The following is a 12,012-nucleotide window of genomic DNA, read 5'->3' as shown; positions in this document are numbered from 1 at the left end:
CTTTAGCATTGGCTACAGGAAACAAAAATGCTAAACATTTACAAAAAAAACCCATAAACAATTCTAAAAGCACTAACTCTAATGGTGCGAGACCTATTGCATTTCCAATGCTTGTTCTTCTATATTCATTTAAATGTTGTTCATAAGTGTGTCTTCAATTTGTATTAAAAAAAAAAAATCATCTCCCGTGAACTCTTTGGAGCGAACTAGACCAGTTTCACAAACCAACTCACACATTGTTGTTTCCCGCAAACCACCATGTCATGGGTTTGAGCAGTGCACACACCACTATTTAACGAAGCCTTCTTAGCCAAAACCGCCACATATTTGATAATGAAAACACCAGCTTGAGTGCAGTGATTAAATATTTAATGGTCCCTTAGAAACGTATGTTTGATGGAGTAGCATTCTGCTCTGTTTGTGTGGCTAGCAGAATCGGAGGGTCCAAGCTGTTCCCATGCATCAAAACAAGACTTGGAGAAAACCCGCTTGCTTTGGGGAGCACGTTTATTCAGAGCACCTCTGGTATATATTTGGTCATTGTGGACTCCATATGCGTAATTAAAAAAAACAAAAAACAGTGCAGACAGATATGCCTCAACAACGGTGATGTCTTTCTGGTCAGAAAAAGCCAACCCAAACTGGGTGGGTCACAACTATGCAGATTACCAGCCCATTTGGGTTCGAAAGTTTTAATTAGGGTGCAGTTGCAGAAAGTATTGAGGTCCCGCAAACTTGGGGATGCAGTTTGTAACTAAGAAAGAACAGGGTCAGTCATGGATATAACAGGAAAAAAAGGGCGCAGGTTGGGGGGTGAGCAAGGGGATGCGTTTGGGCAAGGGGCATGTGCTAGAAATAGTGGTTTTGTAGAAGTGTCTGGTGGTAGCTGTAGGGGAGTGTTTTCGCTTAGGTGCTGTGACGGAGACATAAAAAACAGAACCAGCTGTATATGGATGGACATTGGTAGTAAGGAGCGGCAACATAGTGTAGAGGTACAGCTAAAAAATGAGGTTGTTTTAGGCAATAGCAGTTGTTAACGGTCTTCTTCTGTGCCTATAACAAGGGAGAAGGCAATTAACAACAATGTTAGCCAGTTATTGAAAAGTTATAATGCTGTTAGAACATTCTACCATTCGTGGATTGAATGTTCTAAAACAAATAGTGAGAAACAGAAAAACAAACATTAAAATGCTGGAGCAGATAATCTATTCCAATATTTATTGAACCTCAAACAATACAATACAATAGGCTCCCTTTGCGACCTATAAGGGTAAATATAGCCTGCAAAGGAAGCATATTGATTGGCTGACCAGCGCCATACATTCTACTCAGTGTGCTAATACTGTGAAATGGTCAGCATGCCTTCATACAAACTATTTTATGTGGCTCAATTTCTAGTATTTTTCCCATTTTTACACGCCTTTTATCACCTCGAGAATAAAACATATTTTGTTCTAGAGAGTATTAGCTGCTTCTAATAACTACTTGATCTTAGCTAGGTACTTGACTTGCTTTCGGGACTAATGTCTACAGGTTAATGTCGCCAAGTTGATTGTGTTGTTTTCAGATGTGCATTAAGGGAGATGGAATTAGGGTTTTTAGAAGTGCACAGAATTCATTGGGTTACCATTCCACCTACTGAAACAGCCCATACCGCGCCCCCCCCCCACCCTTTGTTGCATTTCAAGGCTACCAGAAAAGTGCGACCACCATACATTTCTGGAAGTTCTTTGAGTAACCACCGTCAGCACCCATCTAGCTCCCACCAGTCCTAGCACAAACTTCAAACACTCTGAACTTCACCCCTACCTTTAATTGAACTTTTCCGGGCTTTCCTTCTAAGATTAAAGTGCACTTCAAGGTCCGGCACACTTCTTTCTGTAGCTCATGTGCTCCCTTTGAGCGCCTCGAAGGCCCTCTTTGTAGTGCGAGAAGCTTAGTATTTTTAAAGGTGTGTTCAATACTTTCTATGCATTGCCTGGCCCTATACCCTAGCCTTTCAGCGGACATCAAGGGCTCCGCTTCTTCGTTGCTATGAATATGGGACTTCAAAGCGCTGCGCCGCCCCCTGTAACTCGAGGCCGTCAGTGGAAGGTCACGCGCCTGCTTCTATGCTTATAGTATTCACCTGACAACATCAAGCCTGCGTCTCTTCCTTTCAGTATATTCGTTGATTTGTTTTTTTTCTATTTTTTTATTTTTATAAAACGTACTTTGTGGTCCAGAGTAAAACGTTCATGGATTTACTAAATCTGAGCTGTACCTAGACCTTCTGGTTTTAGAGATACATGAGGTCTAAGCTGTAAGTCTGCTGTGCATTTTTTGTTTAACCCTTTCTTTTGTACTGCAAAACAGCTTGCATCTCTAACAATTCTTTCAGTGTTGACTTATTGGAACTACTGTTATCCACCTTTGGATAGACAATCCCGCTCCGTGAGCTCTTGAGATCTGACCTCTACCCCTGCTAAACTCACTGAAACAACCTCTGGCAATTCCCTAAAAACTAGACCAAAACAAATGGAATAAAGAAAACAAAATAAGTAGACATTCTAGTCTTCACATTGGCAGTGTACGGGGTTGTTTTGTTAGTGTCAAACTCTCTAGCAAAAACATTACAGCAGAAACAATGAAGAAAGAGGGTGCTTACAGGTGTTGTGTGTGGCCTTCCTGTGCTGACATGTTCAATAACTCAAGCCTGCCTCATGGGGATACATGCATTGAGGACATACTTGGCTTCCATATCCCTCCTTCCCCAGCCTAATGTTCATCACACCTGTCAGATGAAAAAATGTCACTCAAGTGAACAATTCTAAGTTTTTTGGCATGAAAGAGCACTCATCGTTGTCTGATCTACTGCTGGGCTTGTGAGATCTTGTATGAGTGCATGGGGATCCACAGGCCACCAATTGAGTGCACGTGGCGATGCCGAAGGCTGTACACTTTGGTAAAAAAATAAGAAGTCAGTAGCCTCTCGGCAGCTGCTTGGCACCCCATCCCAACACTGACTCTGCTCCCCAACAAAAACTAAACACCCATCCAAACCACACCCAGAAACACTTCTCCAACAAGCATTGACATAGCCAATAGGTCTCGCTTTTGGGACCTTATACGTATTTAGTTATGCAGTACAATATCCTTGGTTCAACAACATCAACTGTTGCAAGAGTAAACACTTATAAGGTCCCAAAGGTGAGACCTATTGGCTATGCCAATGCTTGTTTTCCAGGTGGATTTTACTCTGGGCCCATGAAGTCCTGAAGGCTTACACCATGTATCTATTACATTGATATAGCGTATGCGTTTCTTCAACATAGGTAACTGAGTACACATTTCACAAGAACAGAGTCTCAAAAAAAGAACCCACATTTTAGATAGCCCAACAAATGTAGTGTTTCATTGGAAAGCATGAGAGGAAAAGATTTGAATTTTGTTTTTTAACTGTGCTTTTTTCCAACATCTTTGCATTGTCCCTTGTTGCACTAATATATATAATTTTTTCACCAGGTCGGTTACCAGGAGCTATTACCGTGGTGCTGCTGGAGCACTCCTCGTTTATGACATAACCAGGTGTGTCCCTATTGATTTACATTGTATGGTGGCGAGGGCTTTGTGAATGAGATTTTACAAAACAAGCTCTGTGCAAACAAGGTTATGAAGCATTGCGGTTGCATTTGTCATACTTTCCATGAAAATAAATGCTTTTTTTCGCATTTGAACATGTCAACCATTTTCTTTGTGAGGCTTGCTTCCCTTCTTAAGGACCGCATATGTGATCCTCTTGCTGTAAACCTTCTTAAAAGTGATTCAGAACGTTTCTGTGCATGCAGCCAAAGTATTCTCGTGGGAGATATCCTGAAACACAAATCAGGCTTGTTACATGAAACAGCAAGGAAATGTTTATTCCGAATATGGGTAAAGTTGTTTTTCTGTTAAAAAATGGATCTGAAATAAAGCAAATTCCGGCCACAATGGGTTATGAATGACAAACCGAGGAAAAGTAAAGAGCCTCACCTAAAGACGGTGTTGTTTGATGGCATTGGTATATGATTGAAAGTTTTTTGGTGCCCAGAGGCAGGCTTTGGCTAAGTGATGTGTGATTAAGAGGAGGAGTTGGATTTTATTGATTTAGGTGTCACATACATGTATATTATTTATGTCAATCTTGAATCCAAAGAAAGTGTTTACGAAGAGTGGGAGGAAGGAATCTTAACTGGCCAATGATAGAAGAGCAGGTTTATCTTGGGTTTTCTGCAGTCTGAGAAACACTTTGTTTGTGGCAGGTGTAGCTGTAAATACACATGCTGTGCTTATTCCTGCCATGTACTGTTGGACTCGGACGTGTGCCACTTGTGCAGTGACTCCACCTACTTCTGGTTATGCACGTGGACATTGGCTCCAATGTTAGATTTTTTTTCAACCATCTAATTCAGACGTATTCTCACCAAGCTCTGGGTTGATGGGCCGAGCTTGTGGTTTTGTTGCTAGACCCGTTCAGATCCTCTAGACTAAGTATAAAAAATGGTCTTGTCTTCTCTTTGTCTCTAAGCTTTGAGTTATCTCGTGCGGTCCCATGACCTTGACTTTTCTGCGCCCTATTCTGTTCCTGTTCTGCAATTTGACGCTTGAGAATGTTCCATCTGTGATGGAAAGGACTTCACTCCGTAACTGCCTAAAGTGTTGCTCCAAGTTTCCGTGGACAGACCTCCATCAGGTATGTAACCTCTGTCTGTCTCAAAAGCTCAACAAGGCTCCCTGTGCTGCTGCCCTCGCCTACTGTAATAAAAAAACCTTGTGCTACGGTCTAGCTCGAAGACTCACATCGGTCTGCTTGGCACATCAACAGAGCAATGATGCTCCAGATATCTTCCGTGAACAGGACTTTGAAGCAGACACTCAGCCAGGGACTTCCCCCGCAGAGGACCAGGTCTTGTTGCTAGAAGAGAATTTCTGCTCCGAAGTCAATGAGCTGCCGCATACCCAGCGGCATCTGCCGAAAACTACAGCTGTGAATACAACCACTCACCCCCCTCTACATCCCCAGCACCGAAAAGAGGCCAAGCATCGCCCTTGATGTAGTCGAGCTTCAAACCCAGAAGCCCGTCAGGAGGTGTCCAGTCCACCACTGGCAGGAAGCCATGTTTGGCACCGACACCACTCTTTGGACCAGTCACCCACCCAGCTCCCAGTGCTGAAGCATGTACTAAACCCACACCTTTCGGCTTTGACTGCCCTTTCCATGCCAACTGCGAAGTCCCCCTCAAAGCCATCTTTAGACTGAAGAGCCTCCAGTCCAAAGACCATCTTTGGTGCTGAAATGCCAATGTGCCATCCTCCCAAAATCAAGGTCAGCCCTTTCAATGTCTTAGGATGAGCTTGGCGCCTGTCAGCAGCAGATTGCCCTTCACCCACAGACTGGGTGGCCCTCAACCAACCAGTGGAGCCCAGGTCTAAGATCTCACAGCAATAGAACTATTAAACCACCTCCTCTGCCTCGTCTACCTCAGCTCATCTTTTCCCTACTCTTCCTTTGTCTTCTTCTCCACCTCCACCGACCCTATCCATCGTTCATCCTCACGATTTGGTGAGTCTTCATTTCACTCTCCAAATGGGTGACCACTTTCTGGGTTTGGAGGAGATTGTCCAGGATAAGCCTCCCTCATCCTTATGACATGCCCTTCGACCCACACACTCATTACACCCCGTGGGATGATTATGACGTCGACCCACCTGGGGTTGCAGATCCAGACCATAACCGTGCAAAGCCTTCCCCGTCTGGTGACACCACCTAAAACCATGAGGCTGTTGTATTGCCATTCCCATGGCTACCGGAATGGTTGTTAGAATGTGGGAGTGGAATGCACTGGAGGATTCCAGGTGATGATTCGGGGTCCGGCAGTTATGCGGAGACCTCTGAAACAGCTTGCTGTGTTGGGATTGTGCTGTGTGCTGTAGAGAATAAAGAAGACTCCTACAACTTTCTTCTCCTCGTGTATCATTGGCTGAAGAACCCGTACTACATTTGGCGACGATTGGGATCTTCACAGCACATCCTACAGCACTTCCCGGCCACTTCTTATGTGATTTCAACATAGACGTGCAGTGATTGGACTGAAGTGCCCCACTTTTTCTACCTAACCTTCTGGCAGCAGGTCGTATGACAATTTTTTTACTTTTCTTCATTCAACCTTAAACTGGGGCCTGTTCTCACCGTCAATTGCCACCTCGTGAGCGCTCAGCCCTACCTGGCACACACCTTGGGATTCTCCTTCTCGCTCTGCAGTCCTTTCCTCTCTGGCTCCAGCGTTCCCCATGTCACCATGTGTTCACGTCAGGGTCATGCAACGTGCTGCCATCTTGTCAGGCATCAAGGTTGTCTACATTTTCTGCGCTTTGACACGCACACCCTTTGATATAAATTCAAAAGCAGCTGAGTGCACCATAAGTTTTTTTTATACTCTGTGGCGCGCGCACCTGTTTGTCTGCAATATGCAAGCCCCTCATCAAGTTTGCACGCACTACTTTCATCACGCTCGGTGACGCGCACACCTGTTCAGCTTCATTATGTGCGCTTTCCTGTACTGCTTCAAGAGTCCAGTTAAGTGCATCTTTAATTCCAAGATATTCGGTGATGCGCACACCTTTTTATTTTCACTACATGCGCGCCTTACTACTTCAAGTCACGTTTATTTTACATACATGAGTGATAAGTGCTACATCATTGGAAATTTATTACGGTGATGCGCACACCTGTGTTACACACAATTTCATTACTTTGATCTACTTCTTTTACTTGTGCATCTTTAATATGAAGTACATTATGATGCACACACATTAACGTTTCACTACTTGTGGTCATTTATGTCATTATCCTTTACTCATTTTTCTTGGTGATGTGTACACCATCCTACTGTTTGCACATCATTTATTGAAAGAATTATTGTATTTTTAGTCTCTACTTTTGTCTGCTTTAATAAGTCGCCATGCAAAATATAACCTGCCCTCCGCATTCTTACTAGAACCAGGGGTACTCAAAACAAAATGGAAGCAATGGTTTAAAGGCTTTACCAGCTACTAATAGCTTTGGATGGGTCAAAATTTGAGCCGGTCAGAAATTTTGCTCTTCTTTACAATAATCTAGGTTCAGAAGGTCAACGCATTTTTGACCATTTGCCAGTGGTTACTCAACCTGATGAAACCAATTGGGATGTCTATAAAGAAACCATTTGCGGACTTTCTAATCACTTTAAGGATGATACCAGCGTAGTAGTTGAGAGAGACCAGTTCTACTCCAGACGCCAATATGAATTTGAATCTATTAACACCTTTCTAGCTGAGCTGAGAGTTTTAATTGCCACTTGTGAATTCAACTGCAACTTTGATTTTACCAAAAAAAGTTCAAGAAAGGTTACTCTGCTGTAGAAATCCTTCTTTAAATGAAACTCTCGAATTAGCGAGAGGCATTGAGAGATCGGTTGTAGCATTAAAAGAATTGAACACGGTCAAATCTGAGCCTGTCTCTGAGCCTGTCAACGCTATTGGCACCAAGCCTAAAACTACATTCAATAAAGTAAATGATAATAAAAAACAAAGTGTTTGTTACAGATGTGACTCCTTCACACATTTAGCCAAAGCTAGAAATTGTCAAGCCCTAGGTAAACTGCATGAATTTCAAAAAGAATGGTCATTTTTCTTGTATATGTAAGAATCCTCACAAGATTGCCACCCTTGAAAATGTAGAGAACTCTTCTGATACTAACATATGCACCATCAAAAGTTTTAATAAGATTGTGCTTTCTATTGACTCTGATGTGAATGATGGTGGTCCCCTGTGCAATGTCACCATTGGTGTTGAGGAAATTCTGGTGACTGTAGACTCTGGTTCACCTGTTACCTTTGTCACTGAGGAATTATCCTACAAACATCGGAACTCTCTTCAATTATCACTACCACACATTCACATTATTTTCTTTGGTGGTCACAATATTGCATGTTGGTTTTTTTTCCTTAACAATATTAAATTCAAAGACAGATTGATTTTCACTAAAGTTTACGTAGCGGAGAAAGGCTACAACATTCTAGGGTGGAAAGACCAAAGAAATTTGGGATGGTGTTAAGACCAGGCACTTCTTGTCCCATTTCCTTAGTGGACATACCTGAAGTTAAGTCTACGCTGCAACAGTTGTTACTTAAGCACAATGCCTTATTTGACAACAAATTAGGTCTAGTACATGGTTTTGAGGACAAAATCATTTTAAAGAAGGATGCAATACCTATCATCCACAAAGTTAGGAATGACCCACTGTGCATCACAGACCAATTGAAGCAGCATCTTGGGAACTTGTGCTGTCAGAAGGTCATTGTGCCGATTGATTCATCTGAGTGAATTTCTCCGATCGTCGTCGCGAAGAAGAAAGGCACAAAATATATCAAACTTTGCATTGACTTAAGATCTCTGAACAAGAACATTTTAGTGGATTGCTTCCCCTTACCCAAAATTCAAGAAATGCTAGCCCATCTGGGAGGTGCCAAAGTCTTTTCTTGTCTTGACTTAAAATCTGTCTACCATCAGGTAGAGCGTACTGAAGATTTGTGCTCCCTTTTTGCTTTTAACATTTTGGCGTTTTCAGATTTTTAAGAATGCCATTCGTCCTGGCATCGGCTGCTGCTGTTTTTCAGAAATTAATGGTCAAATTATTTGCGGAATGTAAAAATCTTCTTGCCTATCAGGACGACACCCTTATATTTTCTAAAAATACTGAAGAGCATCTTGAAATTTTGTGTAATGTGCTACAAATTTTAGAATGAAATGGATTTACAGTTAAAAAAGAAAAGTGCAACTACCTATTTGGCAACATTGACTACTTAGGCCATCACATTTCCGAGTCCGGCATTAGGCCTAAGTCTGACCTTGTCAAGGCAATTTTTGACAACCCTCCTCCTGAGAATAAAGACCAGCTACGGTCTTTTCTCGGGTTATGCAAATACTATTCACATTTTGACAGTTTTGCCCTCTAAACTGAACCCTTAAGGAAACTCCTTAGGAAGGGTGAACAATTTGCATGGGAGGCTGAGTCTGCAGCTTTCAGTAATTTAAAAAATCTCATTGTTAAAGCTCCGGCCTTGCACCCTTTCAGATATGATGCCACATTTATTGTCACAGTGAATGCCAGTGGGGTTGGGTTAGGTGCTGTTATCACGCAGTTAGTCGAGGGTGTAGAACAAACAGTGGGTTTTGCCTCCAGATCCCTCTCCCAGACAGAATGTCACTACAGCACCATTGAAAGGGAGGCTTTGGCCTGTGTTTGAGCCACTAAACACGTTGAAACCTTTCTTTGGGGCAGAAGGTTTTTTCTAGTCACCGACCATAAGCCTCTCGTTCTTCCTGTCAAAAGATTTTCATGACCAGTTCAGTCCTAGACTGGTGAGATTACTTTCCAGGATGTTTGAATTTAATTTTGTTATTAAGCACATTCCTGGAGGAAAAAATGCTTGTGCTGACTGTCGGTCTAGATGTCCTCTACATGAAGCGCACTCCAACTCTATTGATGATGACCTTGAGTGTGTTGTTGGTTTGGTTGATGGTTTGGTTGTATTGGAAGGGGCCATCAGCAACTCAGAATAGATGGATTGCTCAAAATGTGATGAATCACAAAATTTGATTAAGGTTTTCATCACCAAAGGGTGGCCTGATGAGAGGAATTTGGATGAAGGGTTAAGTCCTTTTTACAAAGTGAAAAATGATCTCACTTTTGAAAATGATTTTATTATGAGAGGGAGTTTGTTGATTCCTCCAGGAGTTCTCAGGCTAAGATTGATTAATTTTTCTCACCACGGCCACCTTGGCATGACTGGAACTAAAAAACGTCTGCAACTCTACTATTGGTGGCCAGGGATGGATATCGAAGTGGAGAGTTTTGTAGGACGGTGGGCTAGCTGCTCCATGGCCGACGAATCCATAAAAGTACGTAACATTCCCCTTCACCCTGTCGCTTTTCCCAATGGTCATTGGGAAAAACTGAGGATAGACTTCATTGGTCCAATGTACAATCTCAAGGTCAATATGAGATTTGCTTTAGACACAGTTTACTACTTTTCAAAATGGGTGGAGTGTAGATTTGTGTTTGAACCTTCTACCACAGCTCTGGTTGATATCCTCAGTGATTTGTTTCGACGTGAAGGGGTTCCCAAAATTCTTGTCTCAGACAATGGGGCCCAATTCAAATCCCATTCCATGCAAAACAAATTAACAAATATGGGAGTCTTGCACCTGACCGTGGCCCTTTATAGTACCTATGGTAATGGCATGGTGGAGAGGGTGAACATGATGTTAAAAGAAACTATTCAGTTGGCTTACGTTCAGGGGGAGTCTGTTCACGAAACTGTCCAAGAGAGTTTATGGAGTTAACACAATACTCCACACTCTGTGACTGGTATTCCTCCTTTTTTACTTTTAACAGGACGCTTTGATTTTTCCAAACTTAGTCCCAACTGGGTTTTGGAGCAGACAAAGTGTACTAACAAGATCTCTGATCTTAAACAAGTATTTGATACTGTTGAAAAGGCACAAGTAAAAATGAAGCAAAGCGATTACACGAACAAGAAAGTGAAAGATGTTCAACTTCTCGTTGGAGATCTTGTCAAGGCGAAAAGACCAGCCGGAGTCAAAAGCCAGAACTCTAACTTTTTTCCCATGACACGCATTGTTAGAATTTCTAAACATGCAGTTTTAGTAGAGAATGGCAAATGGTGGAGTAAAAGTAATGTGGTGTTAGTGAGAAACAACTTGCGTGTGAATTCTGTTCTTGAAACCCCTTTTGGTTTCTCTGGCCTGTCTTTACTGGATGTTCCCTTTCCCAGTCAACCAAATGAAATGTCAACTCACTTTACTGGTTGTGGTGATGCCATGTTTTCTCAAGACGTTCAAAATGAAAATTGTTCTTTATCTGGGCATGCAGAAACTGATTCCTGCTTGTTTCAGGGAGAATGAAGGGTCTGTAGTAATGGTGTAGCTGTTGGTCCAACTTCCAGTGCTGTAGCTGCTGCACCAATGGAAAGCAGGAGAAGAATATGTGCTCCCTATTACTCTAAGGATTAAATTCTACAATACATTTCTCTATTCATTCCATGGTTTCTCTTTGGTTTTCTTTATTTTGTATTTTATCTCTCTCGGTTTGATTTTTGTGTAGTAGATTTTGGTTTTGCATCTTTGTTTTATTGTTTTAAGGGGGAAGATGTGTTGTATTTCCATTCCCATGACTTCCGGAGTGGTTATTAGAATGTGGAAGTGGAATGCACTGGGGGATTCCAGCTGATGATTCGGGGTCCGGCAGTTATGCGGAGACCTCTGAAGCAGCTTGCTGTGTCAGGGATTGTGCTGTGAAGACTAAAGAAGTCTCCTACAACTTTCTTCTCCTCGTGGTTCATTGACTGAAGAACCTGTACTACAGAGGCCTTCCATAGGCTGGCTACATACCATAAGGTCAAGATGCATAAGCTACTGTAGGATGATGATTTCTTGCTGGAGACGATTTCTTCTTCCCAGCTCTCAATGCAGAACCTCCCCACGCTTAAGGGAATGCTTAAGCCTGCTCCCGACATCTTTAAGGAGTCTGTAAAAAACAGGGTTATCACCCTTAAGTGGATTAGAAGTATAATGTGTCCTTTTCTGACCCGGTGTACACTAGGGGACACCTTCCATCAGACTCCTTTTTTAGGTCTCGGCGTCAACGCGCGGAAGCGCGTCTCCGCCGAGATCTTTTGTTAGCGACTATGCTTCCCAGGAGACAGTCCCGGCCACGCGCATCCTTCCAGGCGATTTGTAACTGGAACGCGCGCTGTGGCCAGGCGCTGTCTCCTGGGAAGCGCAAGCACCACACACGCATGCGCATACACACAAACACAAGCGCCCATGCACGCACGCACATACATACATACAGAGACACCACCCCTGACTCATACACACACACGCGCACACACACAAGTGCACCGAGTCCCCCTCCCCCTCCCCCGCCG

The 12,012-nt window shown here is 42.8% G+C and overlaps 1 protein-coding gene across 3 annotated transcripts in view; it reads left to right on the top strand.

Moving 5' to 3' along the window:
* RAB4B (RAB4B, member RAS oncogene family) overlaps window positions 1–12,012 on the top strand; it is a 237,689-nt gene that overhangs the window by 136,942 nt on the left and 88,735 nt on the right. For all 3 annotated transcript variants that reach the window (XR_015299958.1, XR_015299957.1, XM_086938008.1), the window contains exon 4: window positions 3,505–3,567. Coding sequence is in view for 1 of the 3 variants with exons in the window: in XM_086938008.1 (XP_086794134.1) it covers window positions 3,505–3,567 (63 nt within the window). In the remaining 2 variants the exon portion in view is untranslated. The remainder of the gene's footprint in view (window positions 1–3,504; window positions 3,568–12,012) is intronic.

This window comes from Lissotriton vulgaris, chromosome 9 (genome assembly GCF_964263255.1).
Source record: "Lissotriton vulgaris chromosome 9, aLisVul1.2, whole genome shotgun sequence".
Classification (NCBI taxonomy): Eukaryota; Metazoa; Chordata; class Amphibia; order Caudata; family Salamandridae; genus Lissotriton; species Lissotriton vulgaris.
This window is presented reverse-complemented; position numbering and strand designations above follow the sequence as displayed.